This window comes from Malaclemys terrapin, chromosome 1 (assembly GCF_027887155.1).
Source record: "Malaclemys terrapin pileata isolate rMalTer1 chromosome 1, rMalTer1.hap1, whole genome shotgun sequence".
Taxonomy (NCBI): Eukaryota; Metazoa; Chordata; order Testudines; family Emydidae; genus Malaclemys; species Malaclemys terrapin.
In genome coordinates this window covers 331498090-331519861 of record NC_071505.1, presented here as the reverse complement: position 1 = coordinate 331519861, position 21772 = coordinate 331498090, and the positions used below count along the sequence as shown (strand labels likewise).

At 42.0% G+C, this 21772-nt stretch overlaps 1 protein-coding gene across 8 annotated transcripts in view; it reads right to left on the bottom strand.

Annotated features, from left to right (window-relative positions):
• The window catches only part of DLG2 (discs large MAGUK scaffold protein 2), a 1481925-nt gene that overhangs the window by 1267355 nt on the left and 192798 nt on the right, over window positions 1–21772 (bottom strand). For all 8 annotated transcript variants that reach the window (XM_054015731.1, XM_054015732.1, XM_054015733.1 and 5 more), the window contains one exon: window positions 17798–17943. In XM_054015731.1, the coding sequence (XP_053871706.1) occupies window positions 17798–17943 (146 nt within the window). The remainder of the gene's footprint in view (window positions 1–17797; window positions 17944–21772) is intronic.

Below are 21772 nucleotides of genomic sequence, written 5' to 3'. Positions count from 1 at the left end.
GACTGTGTTTTAGAACAGACTGGGAAAGGTACCTGCTTCACAAATCTGAATGCAAACATTTCTGATAAGAAGTTAGCTGGAAATAATATTTTATATTTATTTACTGGTTGTACTTTACATTTTTTTTTCTCACAAAGTTCTGTGCAGAAATTAATTAAGCATGCACTCAAATATCCCCTAAGGAATTACATCAAAAGTTTTAATCTAGTTTCTTTACAAATTCAAGTTGCTGCCATTGGGACACTTTGTTGCGAGTTAGAGAGATGTTTTTTGGCACGAAGTGAACAGGACACCATCAGAACAGCACTAGGAGCACTGTAGTCATCACAGACTTTTAATCGCTGATCTCTACCAAAGGATTTTTGGTCTACACACTCTCTTGTCCTAAAGCATGTCCCTGTTTCTGCTCAGTCAAGTTCAACAGGTACATAGACAGTTGGTTTGGCCTCCTAGGGGCATCCTGTGGAGCAAACCTGCAGGTGAAACCAAGGATTCTCTCTCTGTTTTTATACCAGTCCCATCACCATGTTAGACTATCTGAACACTTATCATATATTCTACAGCATGTTCAAGAATCAGAATTTAAGAGCAGTTGAAAATAATACAACTATATTACTTCCCCAATGCTCTCTCAGTTCATGCTGAACACAGAGGTCAGATGGAAATAACTGGACTTACAGCTTCATCCAACTAGATACCTGTCATGTTTGCACAGTCAGGGGCCTCCATCAATCAAATCAAGAATAGTAATGTCTTTTGGGTCCAGTACCTGCCATTCTAGAGAAAAAGACACTTGATGTGGCCAGTGCCATCAATTTCCAATTATTTACTCATCTCTACCTTCTCAACAAACTACCTCTCTCCTTGCTTACCATGACAGAGTCTCAGGGGCCCAAGATCCAATAATCAGGCCCCAAACATGGACCTCAATATCCCACACTCATAACTGCATTGCTTGATTTTTTTGACCACCTGAAAGTAGCTGCTACCCCTTCAATAGGCAAGCATCTAAATAAGAACCTTGAGGAGAGGCTGCAAACATCTTCCCTATGCTTCTCAGCAACACTTCCCTTCCATGATATCCACAAAATCCCATCTGATACATCTATGAAAGTAGACAAATAGCACTCCTAGAACATTCCCCAAAGCACTAAAAGGTATTCTCCCTTCCAAGAGTCAGCTGGTTAACATCCTTCCTCCCTCCTTCTCATGAAGCTCAAAAGACTGATCAGCCTGTAAGAACATGAGAGTGGCCATACTGGATCAAACCAATGGTCCATCTAGCCCAGAATCCTGTCTTCTGACAGAACCTAGTGTCAGATGCTTCAGAGGGAATGAACAAAACAGGGCAATTTCAAGTGATATGTCCCATTATCCAGTCCCAACTTCTGACAGTTGGAGGCTTAGGGATTCCTGGAGCATGGGGTTGTGTCCCTGACCATCTTGGCTAATAGCCATTGATGGACCTACCTTCCATGATCTTATTTAATTCTTTTTTTAACCTAGCTGCTTTTTTGCCTTCACAACGTCTCCATGGCAACGAGTTCCACCGGTTGACTGTATGTTGTATGAAGTACTTCCTTTTGTTTATTTAAATCTGCTGCCTATTAATTTCATCCAGTGACCCCTAGTTCTTGTGTTATGTGACATGGTAATTAACACTTCCCTATTTACTTTTTCCATATCATTCATGGTTTTATAGATCTCCACCGTATCTGCCCTCTTTTCAAAGCTGAACAGTCCTAGTTTTTTTACTCTCTCCTCATATGGAAGCTTTTCATTCCCCTAATCATGTCTGTTGCCCTTCTCTGTATCTTTTCCAATTTTAATATCTCTTTTTTTAGAAAAGGCAACCAGAACTACAGGCAGTATTCAAGGTGTGTATTCAAAGAATTTTATCCAAATATCTTTTGGTACAGAAATTATGGGCCAGATCCTCTGCTAGTGCAAGTCAGTGTTGTTCCATTGATCTCAGTGCAGGAGGTCAGACTAGATGATCACAATGGTCCCTTCTGACATTAAAGTCTATAAGTCTATGAGATACACATTTATGTTGTTCTAATAAATAACAAGATAGCATGATGTAGCACCTAAACAGTTGTGTATTTTGTTGGACATGGCATCCTCCATTAGTTGAGGTACAATTTTTTTTAAATAGGAAACCTAAAATATGAATGTAGTGTTTAATAATTGGGTCTTAAAAGGTTGCCATAATGAAATGTCCAAGATAAAGTGCCAACAAAAGCCACTGGCTTCACTGTCAGAGCAGAGATGGTGTCAACCTTTTGATAATGTGCGAGAGAAGACAGGTAGGTTAGAGATAGCAGCCAGAACTACAGGCAGTATTAAAGATGTGGGCGTACCACCAAATAATTTTATACAAATATATGTTGATACAGAAATTATGGGATAGGCCATGAAGGGCCTTAAAAGCAAAGATGAATTAAATTGATGTGGTAGAGAAGGGGGAGCCAGTGGAGAGATGCAAAGAGACAGGCGATGTGTTCAAAGTGATGAGCTAGGAAAATGATCTATGCAGCAGAATTTCAAATGGGCATAATCAGGGCAAGACTACATTTGTCATGCCAGATAGGAAAGTTGTTTTGAAGGGACTTTTCAGCAAGGAAGAAAATGGCTAATGGATGAAATTCATCCCAATGGTGGAGGTTCAAGATCTTGAGGCATGCACCACTCATCTCCCACTTAAATCTTATGTTGAACTAAGTGGTGCATATGCCTGTATTGGTTCTCTAAACAGAGCTAAATTTCACCAGAACCAGCTATACAGGGTAGCAGCAAGACAAACTATAAGCTAATTGCTGTCAAATGCACAAAGTATACAAATTGAAAAAACAGAGAATATATATAGTTAATTTCTTACTATATAGTAGAGGCGAAATGAGGAGAGAGAAATGTGATTTTCAAATTGACAGTTTCCCTTCAATTTATTTTCCTTGGTTGTTACCTTTGGGGTTTTGGCTACTGTTTGCTACATCCTTTGTGTAGTTGTCCTAATTTGTAAAGAAGCTAAACAAAGGAGTGAAGATACTTTCTCCTAGCTATACATATGTCTTCTTGAGCAGAAATATATGCACCTATCTGAGGGGTCACTCCCTTGATGATCTTTGTATGTTTCAGAAGCTTACAAGTGATTTCTTTTCTATTCCTGGGAACTATTTAGGAAGAATTTCAATAGATAAACTTGGGTAGGTTAAAGATATAAACCTCTCTGTGGAGCACTGTGTCCTTTGAATTTGGAGGGCAGTGAATTCTCTTGCCTACCTGCTCAGATTGGTAAATGATCAGAGTCATAGATGTTTAAGTGAGACAAATTGCTCTCAAATATTTTTAAAATAAAAACTAAGGAAGACCTGACCCAACACTGAATATCAGTTTTACAGAACTTATACAGTCTTAGAGAGCAGAGAAGTAATTTTTAATAATAGACAGAGTATGATTGTTTTTGCAAGTGGATAAAATATAAATTCCCAGAATATTATTAGAACCTATGAATAAATCACATGTATTTTGCAGCAAACACCAACTCATGCTAGAAGCCTGCTGGGATAGTCACATATTTTAAGTATATGAGTTTTTTTCCATCCAATTATTTTGCTGTGCCAACAGCCCTTGTTTAAATGCATTATTTTGAAAAAGAAATGTAATTTAATATGTTAAAATGACTAGATCCTTTTTAAATGATACTTTCATAGCGGTATCTCTGGTACTATTGCTGCTTCTACCACCTCATTTTTTTGACCTTGATGTATGTCCTATATCTGGAATAAAACTCATTCAATAGTCTGACCACAGAGCCTGTCACAATGGAGACCCACTGCTTAATTAAAAGTATGGCTAATTCTGTATGCTTGTTGTTAATATGCAACCATTTTTCATTGGGGAAAACTGTTGTTTCTGGTTCCAGGCAGCTGTTTTGGCCAGCTCATAATCCCTTGCAGATGTAATAACAAATCCCAAATCAGAAGACTGCCTAGAGGTTATTTTATATAGGCATATTATATAATTGTGAAACAAACAAACATGTCTGGTACATGTGATCTGAGCTAGAGATGTTGCTAGTTTCTTTATTACAGAGCCGAATTCTACTCTCAGTTACACCTAAATAAATCTGGAATAACTCTAGTGAAGTCAATGACATTTCCCTGATATAAGTGGAGAATCAGACTCAGTGTGTCTGATCACACAAACAGGTGTTAGGATTGTTCAAATGTGTGTACTGGTGTCTATAACTGCAAAGGATGAGAGAAAGTGTATGTCTAAATTAGCACATGCATACATTGATGATAGGAGCTGAAAAATGTATCCCTAAGTGATTTGCCTAAGGACCCACAGAATACATGTCTGGGGTAGAAATAAAACTTAGGGCTCCTGACTCTCAACATTAGGCCTCCATGAAAAGACCATCCTTTTCCCCTAGGAAATTGGAGTTAGGAAGGCCAGAACATTGTGTGATGCAGCAATCCAGTCCTCATTATGGCACATATGAACAAATTATCACTTTAAAACTGAATCACTTATCCAATTACATTAAAACATATTCAAAACAGCACTTAAGTGACACTGTGATAAAAGTTCTGGGACCTAGGTTATTGGCAAGCTATAGAACAAATACCAAAACAGAGAGACTCAACTGTAGAGTATGGTTAAGATATTTGTTTCCAACCAATTATATATCAGGATTTAATAAAAAATAAGCTTGCAGATACCAATTTCTGAATCTTAGTCAAGCAATTTGAGAAGATAGATGCAGGCATATAAAATCATCTCTCTGATTAAAGCACATCTGCATGTTATGACATACAGTATATACTAAAAAACATAACCTTGTGAAGCCAGGATTCAGAATGATCCCACATAAATGAACAGGAGTACTTATGGCACCTTAGAGACTAACAAATTTATTAGAGCATAAGCTTTCGTGGACTACAGCCCACTTCTTCGGATGCACCACTTCTATGGTGCCACAAGCACTCCTGTTCTTTTTGCGGATACAGACTAACACGGCTGCTACTCTGAAACCCAGATAAATGGACATTAAATGATGGAAGCTACAAATACCTGGGCTCAAAAGAGTTAAACAGAACTAAGATGCAGCATATTCTGTATAGCCCCCCCTCCCCAATTGCTTCCTTTCTGCAGGAGATCATTGTGTTAAATTGTATTACAAGTCAACTGTTGCTGACACAAATCTATACACAGATATGAGCTGTGTTTGATCAGAAAAATATACGCTGCATGAGCTAAATTTAGTAAAGAAAAGACAGACAAAGCTGCACATTTTGAACCCATCTAATAAAATATTATGATTAGTCTAATCTAGTGACTCTAACAGATTAAGTGTAATTGCTGAAACAGAACCGGATTTAGTTAGTTTAGTTTAGTTAGAACCGGATGCAGTTGCTCCAGCCATAGGAATGAAAGTTGTTTCTAGAGAGTTGCAAAAATGAAATAAGAAAACTGACAGAAATTTCATAAATGTATACAGATGGTTCTGTGTTTTTCAGACAAGCTACTGATACAAAATAAATTAATGGTTTGATAAATATTCTAGGCAGAAGAATTCTTAAATAAGGGTTTTAGTACTGCAAACTTTAACAAACAGGAACTTAGACTAAGGACAAAGAAGTAAGTTCAATGTTTGTAATAGCTAGGTGCAAGGATGGCAGGCATTCCTGAAACAAGTTGAAATAGGAGCATGTATTTCCATATACTGTAATTGGATTCCTTTGTGAAATGATCTTCTAAACATCAGAAATGCATGCAGCAACAGGAATTAAATGAACTTTAAGAGCAAGACTCTATGGGGACAATTTCAGAGCAGATGTTAGTTCATTGCTGAGCTGAATGTGGATTTTGTATGTGTGAGATCCATTTATGATGATCAACTTTCCTCATTCATTGTGAGTGGTTCCAATTCAATATGCTGCAAGAATCTGCTCCATGATGTACCCTATGCATGCATAGTCTTTTCATGCTGTGCTACAGGGACAATCAAACTTATGGCTACCCAGCTCATATGCAAGATTGACAGCAGGGAGTTCCTTTCTTTAACCTCAATTTTCTCTCGCATAAAGGCTGAAACACTTAGTGAACAAAGGTAAGTAGCATTGGAGACCAAGGTAATAAAAATAGAGGTTAAAACCAGGGTGAACTTGTGTCTTTTAATGAGGGTTGTAGCTGAAGGCAAGCCTATTACCGCCATAGCTGAACAGCCATTTACATTTTTATTTTACCAGATGGAGACCTCTCTCTAGATACTTATGTGGTCCCATTAGCATAGTATGTGAACTGCTCAGTTTTTAATGTAGTTATCTTCACAAAATCCCTGAGAGGTAAGGAAGCATTACTATTCCATTCTATAGAGGAGGAACTGAGGAACACAGAAGCTAAATGACTTGCCCAAGGTCACAGAGGAAAACCATGGTGGAGCAAGGAATTAAACCCAGCTTTCCCATGTCCCAGGCTAACTCCCTAACCCAGACACGGGCAAATTTTTTGGCCTGAGGGCCACATCGGGTTTCGGAAATTGTATGGAGGGCCAGTTAGGGGAGGCTGTGCCTCCCCAAACAGCCAGGTATGGCCCGGCCCCCGCCCCCCTATCCGACCCCCCCTGCTTCTCACCCTCTGACGCAGGGCTGTCTGAAGCACCGGTGGCTGGCGGCGCTACAGCCACACCGCCCAGAGCAGCAGGACAGGCAGCCGTGCTGCCCAGCTGGAGCCAGCCACACCACCGCGCAGCACCAGGTCAGGCTGCAGCTCTGCAGCTGCACTGCCCAGCAAGAGCTTGCAGCCCTGCTGCCCAGAGCATTGCGCCAGCGGCGCAGTGAGCTGAGGCCGCGGGGGAGGGGGAATAGCAGGGGAGGGACCAGGGGCTAGCCTCCCAGGCCAGGAGCTCAGGGGCCAGGCAGGAGAGTCCCGTAGATGTGGCCCGTGGGCTGTAGTTTGCCCATCTCTGCCCTAACCACTGGCCTATCCTTCCTCTCTCGTCACCAAAATATAAGTTACCATCTCCACTCCTAAGAGTAAGTACATTTTATTGTGATGCAGGATTTTTGTGGTTTTAGAGGCTAAAGTACTTCACGCTTCTTTAATTACATTTCCTTTCAACAAGTGAAGGGCCAAATTCCATTAATGTGTATGTAAGATCTTAGCCATAGTCTCTGTTAAGAACTTTTCACAAAGGCCCAAATTCCACAGCTTGGTCTGAGGCCTGGGGCCTAGCTAACAATAGACAATATATGGCTAAGAAAAACTGAGTAAACAGAGACAACCTTGCTTTGTTTCAACTAGATAAGCGGAGTCAACAGAACTCCAGATGGGGAGTAGTAATTGGGTGTTCTTATCATGAGTTACAGACGCACAAAGCACTGAGAAGAGCCTCAAAGTCAACTCCCGGTGCAGGAAGGAGATAGCGAACACACTCCCCAAATGCCTACCAGGGTTCAGGGAGAGGCCCAACATGTCAGTATGAGATATGACAGCCTCCCCTTCACAGATGAATCCTCCTTCACAGATGCCAACTCTAGTTCTCAGAAACACAATGGTGATCCCTAAAACAATTGCTAATTGCTGTGTACTTTCACTCCCCTTTTGCTTTATACCCACAGGAATGTACCTGTTGGACAACCGGAAGAGTTCTCATTCCTGTGGACTCCAAAATCAGGATTTAACCTACACACTGCAATAGGAATAGTTTGAGGGGAAACACTTGTGTATTAGCAACATGTTAACCGAGCCATGGGCGGAGCCGTTATATAATCTTTTAGACTATTGGCTTATTGTGCTAATCTTGTCTTGCTGCTAGAACCTATCCAGGGGCTCGGGAACTCCCACTCCATCGCTTCTCTCCGCTCATGAGCCCCCTATATAATCTATTGTAATTAATTGTTTAGAGGTGTCTCTGAGCCTAATAAGCAAAGTGGCACTCCGCTAATGCTGTGCGTAATAAACCCTTGTGCTTGACTCTACATGGTGTCCATTTCTGTTCCTTCAACAAGCCTAGGCAAAATAAATATTTTCTCTCTCCACAGACTGGGTTTTTCATTGGAAGCAAGGATTTGTGGTGATGTGCTCATATTATCTCACACTATAACTGTAGCATAGAACTGTGGGTCACAGACTCATTTAAAATGAGTGAGAGGAGGAAGGCCAATGAATTCAGAAGCCCATTTAATATATACGATAAATTAAGCAGATGCTAAAATACATTGATGAACATGAAGCGCTTTCCTACACCCAGATCTACCGTCTCCGAATTCTCCATTCATTTTTGTCAACGCTACATTCCCACCAACTAGGTTGCTGTGTAAGCTTATAAGAAATAGCTCCCTCATATCAGCAATAATCACATCTACAGCAAATTCTGCTGCCATCACCTTGTTCTAGGGGAAACTCATGACAAGACAAAACAAAACACACACTCCCACGGTAAGAAGTGCCCAGTTTCCTGTTTCAATAGAAAAGCAGAAAAATCAGTTGTACAGGCTACACCCTACATCTATTTTTTCTTTCTAGCTTTAGCTTGTTATTTCATATTACTTTCAATTAAGTTTTTTTAAGAAAAATCTAATACCTTTCAGATTAGCCCCTAAATAACTCTCTCATTTGGGATTGTCTCATCATCCATAGCAGATGGTTTGCTACAGGGGTAGTGTGACACATCAGCAGACCCTTCTTCCTATATTACTCAAAATATACATTTAAAAAATATGACCCTAAATATTCCAACGAAATTTGAAAGATTCTATGCAGATCTGATACTGCTGAAATTATTTAAATCTACAATATTTGCAGCAGTGCAAGATATATCAGCTCTCATAAGTAGTTTTCATACAGGGTACAATGCAACAATAATGTGATGCTAGCAAAACTTGCGTTTCATACCTGGAAAAAGAGGTTATTTACTTGTAGTAACTGATCTTCTTTGAGATGTGTTGTCTATATGTCTTCCACTCTTGGGTACTGTATGCCCCTTAGCGCCACAGATTAGAACTTTGTCCTAGCTATCAGTACCCTGTTCTGCACATGTCCACTCAATGCCCTCATACTTCCCACTTTCTGAGGGCATAAAGGGATAGGGCGAACCAACTGCCTCTCAGCTTCTTCACCAGCTGAAGTCTTGTAAGGACTTAGAATAGTGGAGAAGGAAGGTGGGTCGTGGAATACTTACAGTCAACACATTTGAAAAACATCAGTTACTACAAGGTAAGTAATCTCTTTTTTTCCATTGAGTGGTTGTCTAAAAGTCTTACACTCTTGGAAACTGAAGAGCAGTTAACAGATGGAGATGGGCCTTACATCAAGACAGATCTATGTACTGCTCTCCCAAAGGTTGCATCCTCCCTCATTGCCTGACCAATTGCATAAAGTTTCATGAAAATATAAACATATGTGGCCACCTTACATATTTTCAAAACTGAGCCATTATTAAAAGAAGCAATATGAGAAGCTTGAGAACTTGTAGAATGCACCCTAACTACTGACAGAGGATCCCAACCTACAAACTGATAACACAAATTAATACATCTCAAAATCCAATTTGAAAGTGTTTGAGAAGAAATCTGTTTACCTTTAACCCTCTCAGCATGTGCCAAAAATAATTTAGTTCTATTCAGATAATGGCTAAAGCTATAGCTACATCTAAAGTATGCTGAGTTCTTTTTCTTTCCTCCATTAGTGTGAGATATTGGACAAAATATTGGCAAAAATGGACTGGTTAACATGAAACTCAAACACCATCTTTGGCAGAAAACTCTGATGAGGCCTTAATGAAATCTTATTCCTATGAAAAATCGCATAGGGAGGACTCCACATCAATGCATTAATTTCACCCACTCTACGTGCAGAAGTAATTGCTACAAAACCACTGTTTTCAAGGACAGATGAATGTTCATGGCCAGTTAGCTAAAGGCTAAATAGAGTTTTCATTAAACCTGACAATAAAATATTCAGATCCCCTGTGGAGGTGAGTCCTTTACTAGTGGAAGTACTTGAAGTAGACCCTCAAGGAAACTTTTAACTATGGGATATTGAAGCTAAATATACTTTAATAGAATTAAATAACCCAGAGGATTTAAACCAGAGGAGGTTTCTAATATGAGAGCTATATTGGTCTCAAAGGGGGAAAATATTATGATCTCAGGACCAAGATTCACATCTCCTCCATTTAGAGCTGTAAGTAGCCCTAGTGGGAAGTTTTCTACAATTTAGTAAAATGTCCTGAACTACCTGACAACAGGACTTTTCAGTCTCATTCAAGCAGCTTACATCCAGGCTATCAGATGTCAGGATGTCAAGTCCAGATGAAACACTGTCCTGTTGTGCTGTGATATCAAGTTGGGAATCAGAGGAAGGGTGATGGGTTTTCATATCAACAATCCAATCAGCTCGGGAGACCACTACTGACTGGTTCATGCTGGTGCAATGACAGTCATGGAAGCAGAGCCTTGTATGGGCTTCATTAACTGTCTTAGGCTTGGTCCACACTAAACCCCCAAATCGAACTAAGGTATGCAACTTCAGCTACGTGAATAACATAGCTGAAGTTCGAAGTACCTTAGTTCGAACTTACCTCGGTCCACACGTGGCAGGCAGGCTCCCCCGTTGACTCCGCGGTACTCCTCTCGCCGAGCTGGAGTACCGCAGTCGACGGCGAGCACTTCCGGGTTCGACTTATCGCGTCCAGACAAGACGCGATAAGTCGAACCCAGAAGTTCAATTGCCAGCCGCCGAACTAGCGGCTGGGTATAGACGTACCCATAGAATCAAAGACATTAGAACTTGTTGAGGATCTCTGATAGTCATGTTCATACTTTGGGTCAACAGACTGCATATGATCTTCAGTCATGATTGAAGAGGACAAAGCTGCAGTCTGGATTGAGGAGTGACAAATATGCATTATGCCATGTGCCCTAACAGTCTCATACACATTCTGATAGTTTTTATATGGTTTCTTTTCACTTGACGGATGATATTCACCAACTTCTCAAACCTATTTGGAGGACGATATACTGACACTGACTTGGAATCTATCAAATCTCCTATAAATTCCACCTTTTGAGGTGGAATTAAGTTTGATTTCTTCACATTGACTCTTAGACCTAGGTTCAAGATAAGGCTCAGAGTGAAGAAGATGTGATCCATTGCTTGCTTTTGTGAACAGCCCTGAAGCAAATCATCTAAATATGGATATATTTTGATGTTGTATCTTCTGAGGAACACCACCACTTGGGCCAGACACTTAGTGAAAACCCTTGGAGCCAAAACCAATCTGAAAGGCAACAATTTGTACTGGTAGTGAGAGTCATCATTCTGAACTTTTGTTTCTAGATAAAAAGAGTTAAGTTGTCTCAAAACTGGAATGGCTCTCCATCCCCCTTTTTACTTTGGCAAAAGGAAAAAATGAGAATGGAAACCTTTTCTTTTGGATTGAATGGAAACCTCCATAGCCTCTAGATCTAACAGGAACTGAACTGGTTAGCCAGTGGGGTAAAACCGAAGTCCTCTCTGTTTGGCTGGTTTGGTGTGCCTTAATAACAAAAAGAAACCCCAGCCTTGGGCTGTGACTGCCCTGTTCCAAGCAATTTGTCCTGAAGTGATACTCTCAGTAGTGTCCCGCCACAGGTAACTTCATTACACCTGGAAAATGAGATGTCTCCCTTTTCAGGCGAAGATCTTTTAACTGCTTCAGGAACACTACTAGTAGAGAGGACACTGGAGACAAACTGATGGGACTCACCAGGATCTGAGTCAGGTCTCATGCATCTATCCAGGAGCTACATCTTGAATTTAATATCTCTGTTCTTTGGAAACTGTTTGCCAAATGAACAGCATATAGCACATTCACTAGGAATATGCCCCTAACCTAGACAGTAATGTTTAAATCAGGAGTAAGGGACTGCTAAAGTTTCCTTCTACAGCTTAAGGCTGTGGTTGAAGGAACTGAGAGGTGGTTGGTCCTTCCTGCCCCTTTATGCCCTCGGGGGGGGGAGGGGGTTTAGAGTGGGGAGTATGAGAGCATTCAGTGAGCATGTGCAGACCAACAAGTGACAGCTAGCTAGGAAAATATTCTGAACACAGGGTGTGCAAACCCCAAGAGTGGAAGACAAATAGACAGCCATTCAATGAACATCCAATGCTATCTCATATACTGTAAATAGCCAAACACACCATGAACAATGCAATGATTATTTATACAGTGTCAAGCTACCCCTTGGTGCTTAATGGACAAACAGTCACACATTAACTTGACACGGTTGAGTGCCGTTTCTGGGCCCAGGAAACAAGCACCGACTGGTCAGACCACATTGTTATGCAGCTATGGGATGACGAGCAGTGGCTGCAGAACTTTCAGCTGCGTAAGGCCACTTTCCAAGAACTGTGTGAAGAGCTTTCCCCAGCCCTGAAGTGCAGGTCTGTTCAGAAAGCTGCAAGCAAGGACTTTCTTTCCAGACTGCAAAATAACTATTGGTGATATTGAAATGCCAATCGGAATCCTGGGAGACCCAGCCTACACCTTGCTCCCATGGCTCATAAAGCTGTACACCGGCAGCCTGGACAGCAGTAAGGACTGGCTCAACCATAGGCTAAGCAAGTGCAGAATGATGGTGGAAAGTGCCTTTGGACATTTAAAAGGTCGCTGATGTTGTTTGCTTACTAAGTTAGACCTCAGTGAAAGCAATATCCCCATTGTTATTGCTGCCTGCTGTATGCTCCATAATATCTGTGAAACAGAGAGAAAAGTTTTTGCGGTGGTGGGGGGTTGAGGCAGATTGCCTGGCAGCCAGTTTTGAGCAGCCAGATACCAGGGCAATAAGAAGAGCCGTGAGGCTTTGCAAACCAGTTTCAGCAATGAGCCAGAGTAATGTGACTCTTATCTGTGTTGTTCCTTACCAAACTGTCCCTGCCATTGCATTTTCCCCCCTGTAAACTCCACCCTCACCAACCACCATGTGTTGAATGAATAAAGAGCCTTTTCTCCTCAGTCCATTACGTTTTACTATGCACACACACACACACAGACAGCAAAGAAAAGAAAGATAACCTGGGGCAAAAGGACTGATAACAATGTGGGGGAAGAAACAAGGAAAGCTTGCTTACAGATGCACTGCAGTAGCAATCAAAGGTGCCTTCTGGTCCTTGTACCCTCCCCTGGTGTTGAGTGCAAGGGATACGGATCTCCCCTCCCCCACTCCCCGCCACATAGGATGTTTGGGGAAGGAGGATGTAGAACTGGGTGATGATGGCAGCAGGTTCAGCATAGGCTGCAGGGGGACTCCAGTATCCAGCTGCCTTTCTTGAACCTCAGCCAGATGCCTCAACATGTCTGATTGCTCCTTCATAAGCTGCAGCATCTCTTCTTGCGTGGCACGCTCTTGTTCCCTGAATGCTCTCCTGTCCTCCCTGTCCATGTCCAGGTTCGTGGACAGTGTAATCCTCCATGCTCTGAGCTCTGTCTTGTCACTCTCGGAGACACACATTAACTCACTGAACACGTCCTCCCGAGACTTCTTTTTCCACCTTCTAATCTGGGAAAATCTCTGTCCCGGTGTGGAGGATGTGCTGATGGACAAGGTTTCAGCTGCAAGGAATGCAAAGCACAAGGATAGCATTGACAGTGCATACATTGTTTCTGGTGCAAGGTTGATTTTTTTTTAAATCACCTCTCAACACACTTCACTGCAAGCCACAACATAATCACAACCATAATCACAACCGCCAGCCCACGCCACTTCCTGCAGCTCCCATTGGCCGGGAACGGTGAACCACGGCCACTGGGAGCTCTGGGTGGCCGTGCCTGCGGACCGTCAGTGTAAACACTGTCTCATAGCCCACCAGTGAATTACCCTAATGTGCTGTGTGCAGCCCGCAGGCCACAGGTTGCCCACCACTGCACTACACCTACTTTTTTGTTCCAATTAAACATAAAAAATAATAACATGTAACTCCTACAGTTTGAATGGAAATGTACACTCACCAGAGGTGCCTTCTGCAGCATCACACTCCACCGCCAACTGGTCCTGTGAAGGGATGGGCTCCAGGATTAAAAACAGTTCTTGGCTGTCAGGGAGAATGGATCCTCTGCTTGCCTGCCTCACATTCTCCTCCTCGTCAACAATGTCCTCCTCGTTGTTGCTCAAGGTCGCCCAGTGCTCCTGGGAGATATCCATGGAGCATTTTAGGGTAGCGGTGGGGTCGCCGCCAAGAATCGCATGCAGATCCTCATAAAAGCGGCATGTCTGTGGGGCAGAACCAGAATGACTGTTCACCTCCCTTGTCTTCTGGTACGCTTGCCGAAGCTCCTTTATTTTCATGCGGCAATGCTGCGTGTTCCTGGTGTAGCCCTTCTCCCCCATGCCCTGCGCGATCTTGGCATAGATGTCAGCGTTTCTTCTGCTGGATTGGAGCTCTGCCTGCACAGACTCTTCTCCCCAGACAGCAATAAGATCCAGTGTCTCTTGTATGCTCCATGCTGGAGCGCGTTTGCAGCCTTGAGTCTCCATGATCAGCTGTGATGGCGAGCTCTCCATGCTGATCAAACAGGAAATGAAAATTCAAAAGTTCCCAGGGTTTTAACAGAGGGGTGGCTGTCTCCTGGCTGAAGTGCAGTGGAGTTGAAAGTGCTCTCCAGAGCGGTCACAGAGGAGCACCGTGGGACACCTCCAGGAGGTCAATTCATTCAAATTACACAACACAGTGTATACACTATCCCCATGTCAACCCGTGTATGTTGAATCAAGCGCTATGCCTCTCGCGGAGTTGGAGTTCAGAAGTTGACTTTACAGGCCACTTAGGTCGGTGGGAGGGACTCGGAAGTGTAGACACATACATTATTAGATCGACTGCATGCAGTTTATGTCGACTTAAGTTTGTAGTGTAGACCAGGCCTATGAAAAGGAGCAGATATATTTCTTTCCAGGCTTGGGATCTGTTAGCGAGGATGGAGGAAATGAAAGAACAAAATGCTATCTTCAAAAGGAATAAGTCATGGATTGATATTTGTATGATTTTTTTTATGGGATTATTTTCTGATAGATTTAATTTCTTATAGAAAGCAGTGTTATACATATATTATCTAACAGGTAAATTCTGAATGTATTAAAATGATCAGATTTTAAAGTTTTGTAATGTTGATGCTACATATTATTGTGTTGCATGTGTGGATTTAATAATTCAAGATTGTCAAATAACAAGCTCAAATGAATTTTTTAAATTAAAGATTAATACAGCACTATACAGAATATAGGAAGAAGACATACTTTACCATCTCCTGTAGATGGTGAAGAGAAGGTAGCTTGGTCCCTTCTTCTGTACTTGGTGGAATGTTAACAGTGTTCATTCACAGTCTACTTCCTCAAACCCCTGTCCTTTTATAGGATATGAGACCAAGAAACTTCTTTTTGGAGGGAAAATATTTTTCCATGATTGATTTTATCACGTGTTCTGCTTTCCCAGTTACTGCTGGAATTTCTTTTATGGTACTCAGTTTATCTGACTGATGAGTAAAAAGGAATCTCTAACCCAGTCATCATTACTTACAGCTGTGACAACCAACAGTTCTTAATGAGTTAAAAACACCTTTCAGTGGGGTCATTATTCCATTCTATTATATCCATCTGTAATAATAAATATTCTTTATCGATCACCCAGTTCAAAACAGAAAACATCTGCCATAACAAATATCCCTTATCAACCACCCACCTTTGTTTATAACATATTTCTGTTGACACTTTTAGTAGTCTGAAGGGGTCTTTTCCCTGGACACCTGGATTCCCATGTCCTGATGATGCTGAGGATAATTAGATACAGTCCAATACTCAGTCATATAAAATTCCTGAATACAAGTCACTCACAGAACCAATGCTCTGGGACTTAGAATTCAAACACTCTTTGCTAATATCATAAAGATTTTTGGAGAATAGTTCATATGTAAATTAATATACATGAAAAAGAGGACTCAAAGGGTTAATATTTACTAACAGGTACTAACAATTGTTAAAGAAAAGCAAAAGCCTGACTTTTCAAACCGGGGTGCCCAATAATAAATCCCTAAATCTGTTTTTAGGCCTGATTTTCAAAGGTGCTGAGTGCCTCCCTCTTTCTCTCATTGACTTCAGTGGAATTTGTGGATGCTCTGAAAATTAGTCCAGTTTTACTTAAGAGCCTAGCTTTAGGCACGCAGGTTTGAAATCTTTGGACCAATTTTTGTTTGTTTGCTTGTTTGTTTGTAAATTAGTACATAATTTTCAGCATTGATATACTTGGATTTTGCCATATCCTACATCTACCATTAACATTAACGTGAATGTTAGGGCTACATTTCCTTGTTCTAGCCTGATAGCTTATCCCTTAGAGAAAAGAAGGTTCAGAAAGATGGGGCAGCCAGTCAAATACTTTCACCAGGTCAGGGAGAAAGAAGAGAGTGCAGTCCACTGTCTTTGCCAGATACTTCAAAGGATAATAAACTGAAAGCTAATTCACATACACGTCTGTAAGTGGTATAGTTTCATGTCAGAAATTATTAGATTAGCAAGGTTAGCCAACTGTATCTTCATCTGGGATTCTAGTGTTAAATCATTCATGGAAAATGTCCTGATTTAATGTTTAGTTTAATTTGCTGTGGTTTTGCTCAAAATCTGAATGCGTCTTTCATTAATTCTGAATGCTTCTTTCCCTAATTAATTTCTACAATCAAATTTTTTATTCCTTTAGAGATCCTGTTAGCCATCTATAGTTCCAACCTAGCTTTTGGAACAATCCTATAAGAAATGCCATGCGGAAGTGTGATATGTTTCTGAGTTTTTATTTTATTTCAGATTTGCTCTTACAAGTGAATTTGCAGCTCATGGGAGGTGCTGGATTGACAGCGTTGGAAACTAAAATCTTCTCTTTCTCCTCAGTTTACACTGTGACAATGCAAATGTCTACCCAGTGTCCTTTGCCTTGATCTTGTCCTGGAGATAAGACAGAGTAGTTTGCACTCCATGTCTACTCAATCCTTGGCCTTTCTGCTGAGGTGAAAATAATTCACTAGTTTTTGTGGTAGAGTCCACCAGGAAAATAACTATCAGTTTAGTTCACGTAGGCTGCCTAGCAGTTTTTGGTCACTATTGACCAGGGACAGATTTGAACCAGGCATAGTAAAGAATAGCTTCAAATCCTTCCAGCAGCTGCAGACTTTGGTGTCTAGATTTTTTCATCTATGGTTCTTGATATTCCAAGGGCTGAGCTTGAGTTCAATGGGAGTTGTGGGTTCCAAACACCTCAGAAAGATCAGGTTTAATTTTAGGCACATGTGTATGAAAGTTTTGGTAGCAACTTTTAGACAATTCTTACATGCTCTTACAGAGCTGAGACTGGAACGGTGGTCTTTCACATTCAAATAACACAGGCCACTAGCACATGAGCTAAAGGGGTTCACCTTTTATGAGTAGTAGTAGGTCCCTTATTCTCCTTGAGGACCGCCCAATGGACAGTGATATAATCAAACACAAAATAGCAAACAAGACAGACAAAGGGTAGAGAAAAGGAAGCACTGCACTCCCCATTTCACAGATGGGGAGCTGAAGCACACTGAGATTAAGTGACTTGTGCAAGGTCACAGAGAATGTCTGTGTCAGAGTCAGGAATTGAAGGCAGATCTCCTTTTCAGTTTCAGTGTAGTATCTCAACCACAAAGCCACCCTTCCTGCATTACAAAGCCACCACATGACATTTTCCAACACTTGAGCCATCTATTTCACTATATATACTTGTAACTATTCATCTATTATGGTACCTCTTGGTTTTTCTGCAGACTCCCATGGCCTGTGGCAGAAGATTTTGTCTTCTCCCATTTCTCTGCAACTTGATTTGCTTCTTCTGTTTTTTGCTCACAGCTTTTTTGGGAGTTTAGCAATGTCACTTCATAAAACTCTTGAATATCTGTTAGCAATGAGAAACAAATAACAAAGACTTCATTTGATATGTTGGATTTCGCAGCCCTTGGTATTTTTCTGTAACCAGTAAATATTTATGTACTTTGGAAGCTACATTATAATGGTAAACATATAATATTACATTTCTAGCAGAAGCCAACATGCCAATTAGTTTTCTGAATTTTTTATTGACCATTTCGAGGAAATATATGAACAACAACTATTGAGAGAAGATTGAGAATGAACATACTGCAATAACAAATGAACAACATATAGAAACCAAGATATGGTATGAGATAAGAACAGTTAAAATCATCTTGGAAAACAAACTAGAAACCAAACAGATGTTAGCCATTCACCCCTGACAGCTCTCCCAGGTGGTGGAGTAGCTCCTAGTCTTAGCTGCCACTTCAATGGGAACTCTTTTGAAGTGAGCCAGAGCACAGAGGCCATCGTAGTTAGGCCAGGCAGGAACTGCCTCCAGTTACACTAGGTAAACCCCTTCAGAATTACATCTCACTATTCCAACAGAAGCAGTAGCTCTAGCCAGGACCAGGAGCCAGACCAGGAGCAGCTCTGGGCAGCACATTTCCCACCTGCCAAAACTGCCTCTGTATTTAATTATTAATGGAAAACATGAAGGATCCAAATCTATGCCAATTCAAATACCTGCAAATTGGATTAATCATCTAATTTTTACTGTCTTCACCATCACAAAATAGCTTACTACTAGTATAAGATGATGAAAAAGGTCTCTGGGCATAAGAAATTGTCCTTTTAAAATGGTAAACTGCAATCTATAGAAAGTTATACGAGCACTAATTTAGCAGAGATATTTCACAATTACTAGAAGAAACTTACTAAATGGTATAAAAATGGAAAGATCTGTAGGAATGTATAGTTATATAGTGCTTAAGGTCACTTTTCACCATTAAAATTAAAAGCTATAACAGGAATGCAATTTTTTGTACCCACTCTTAGAATTTGCATAGCAAAATTACAAGTATACAGTGTATAAGATTTCATACCAAGTCAATTTATATAGCACCTGCAAGGAAAAAAAAATACATTAAAGAAATACGTAGTGGACTCTAAGTAAATGCCCTGCAGAAATAAGCTAGAGAAATTGACCTGTGGATGTTGCATGCAGCTGCTACAGTTGTAGTTGTAAGAGTATTATCTGGTTTGACAAGAGTCAGTCAACAAGGGAAGAGGAAGACATTATTTGCAATTTGACATTAGAGACTACCTAATTTTGTGTGTTTATTAAAAAATAATACACACAATGTGTGCATATTAGAAAGACAGAGAGAGAGAGATTCTTTTTAAAAGGTCTTCTTTTTCTGCTCTACAAAGACTCTAGGTTTCTCTCTCTAGAAAAACGATGACTGGTGTGTAGATGAGAGAAGAGCACTTATACTGGCATAGATTGAATTTCAGCACACTCTTGTAATTACAAAACCTCATGATGAAGCTTAGGCCTGGTCTACACTAGGAGGTTATGTCGAATTTAGCAGCGTTAAATCGAATTAACCCTGCACCCGTCCACACAACGAAGCTATTTAGTTCGACATAGAGGGTCTCTTTAAATCGATTTCTGTACTCCTCCCCAATGAGGGATGTAGCGCTAAATTCGACATGGCCATGTCGAATTAGGGTAAGTGTAGATGGAATTTGACGCTAATAGCTCCGGGAGCTATCCCACAGTGCACCACTCTGTTGACAATCTGGACAGCAGTCCGAGCTCGGATGCTCTGACCAGCCACACAGGAAAAGCCCCAGGAAAATTTGAATTCCTTTTCCTGTCTGGGCAGTTTGAATCTCATTTCCTGTTTGGACATTGTGGCGAGCTCAGCAGCACTGGCAACGATGCAGAGCTCCCCAGCAGTGGTGACCATGCAATCGCAGAATAGAAAGAGGGCCCCAGCATGGACTGATCGGGAAGTCTTGGATCTGATCATTGTGTGGGGTGATGAGTCCGTGCTTTCGGAGCTGCGATCGAAAAAACGGAATGCGAAGATCTACGAGAAGATCTCCAAAGCCATGACGGAGAGAGGATACAGCCAGGATGCAACGCAGTGCCGAGTGAAAATCAAGGACCTGAGACAAGGCTACCAGAAGACCAAAGCAGCAAATGGATGCTCCAGATCCCAGCGCCAGACATGCCGTTTCTACGAGGCACTGCATTCCATTCTAGGTGCGGCCGCCACCACTACCCCGCCCCTGACCGTGGACTCTGACGATGGGGTATTGTCGACGGCTGCTTCCTCGGAGATGTTCGCAGATGGGGAAGATGAGGACGGAGATGAGGAGGACGAGGCAGTCAACAGCACATACAACGCTGATTTCCCCGACAGCCAGGATCTCTTCATAATCCTCACGGAGATCCCTTACGAACCCTCCCAAGGCGTTAACCCTGACCCTGAATCAGGGGAAGGATCAGTCAGTAAGTGTTTTAAACATGTAAACATTTATTTTGATCAGAACAAGAATGGAATATCAACAATGGGTTTTTCATGATTACTTTGCCCTAGGCGCTTTACTTTTTAGTCCTTGCCAGTGCAACTACTGCAAAAGTATCTCAAAATGTCCAGTTTTGCATGATTACTTTGCCCTAGGCACTCTACTTTTTAGTCCTTGCCAGTGCAGCTACTGGAAAATTGTGTCAATATGTCCGGGGATAGAGCAGAAATCCTCCTGGGACATCTCCACGAAGCTCTCCTGGAGGTAATTTGAAAGCCTTTGCATTAGGTTCCTGGGGAGAGCGGCCTTATTGCGTCCTCCATGGTAGGAAATTTTTCCGTGCCAGGCTAGCACCAAGTACTCCGGGATCAGTGCCTCGCACAGCATGGCTGCATACGTCCCTAGTTTTTGCTGGCATTCACACAGCATGCGTTCTTTCTCTGTGTCTGAGATCCTCATCAGAGTGATATCACCCATGGTGACCTGCTTTAAATTAGGGGAATGTTAGTATTGGGACTGATTGCCTGTTCCTTTACATAACTGTAACTGGCAGTTTACAGCCACGCGGTGGAGGCGGGACAGGGGCAGCATTCAGGGATCTTTCCCGGGCACAGCCACAACCAGGGGTGGGACAGTGGCAGAGTTCATGCTGGCCGGATTGCCGGCAGCAGGAACTGGCTAACGCTAGGGGCACTGCTTTGAATGTGAAAGGAGGGCACTGCTATAAATTAAGCTTTCAGCAGCCAAAAGTCTACAGCTTACCATGTCCGCCTGCTAGCCAAATTCTGCTGTCTTGCCCTGTTTGTGTGATCTGTACTCCAAGACCCCAGGCACTGAATGCAAAGGCCAAAAATTCGACCTTGTCCTGAGTGCACATGTGATAGGTGCTGTGCATGGTCTTGTTCACAGAGAAAGACTATGTTCATTGTTCACAAAAATTTATCTTTCTGAGGAATTCACTCCCTTTTTCCCATCCCATAGCTGTGACTGTCTCCCGACCTACCCCAGCATCCCCCTCCCAGAGGCTGGCGCAGATTAGGCGCCGAAAGAGAAGGACACGGGACGAGATGTTCTCCGAACTTATGGTCTGCTCCCGAGCCAAGGAGGCACAGCAGACCCAGTGGAGGGAGAACATGTCACAATACCAGCGATCACACAGCGAAAGGGAGGACAGGAGGCGGCAGGAAGACCAGCAGGCGACTCAAATGCTCTTTGGACTAATGAGGGAGCAAACAGACACGCTCCGGAGCTTTGTAGATGTTCTGCAGGACCGGAGGCAGGAGGACAAAGACCCGCTGCAGTCTATCTCTAACCGCCCTCCCCCGCCACAAAGTCCCACCCCCCCCACCCAAAGTCCCAAGAAGGAGGGGTGG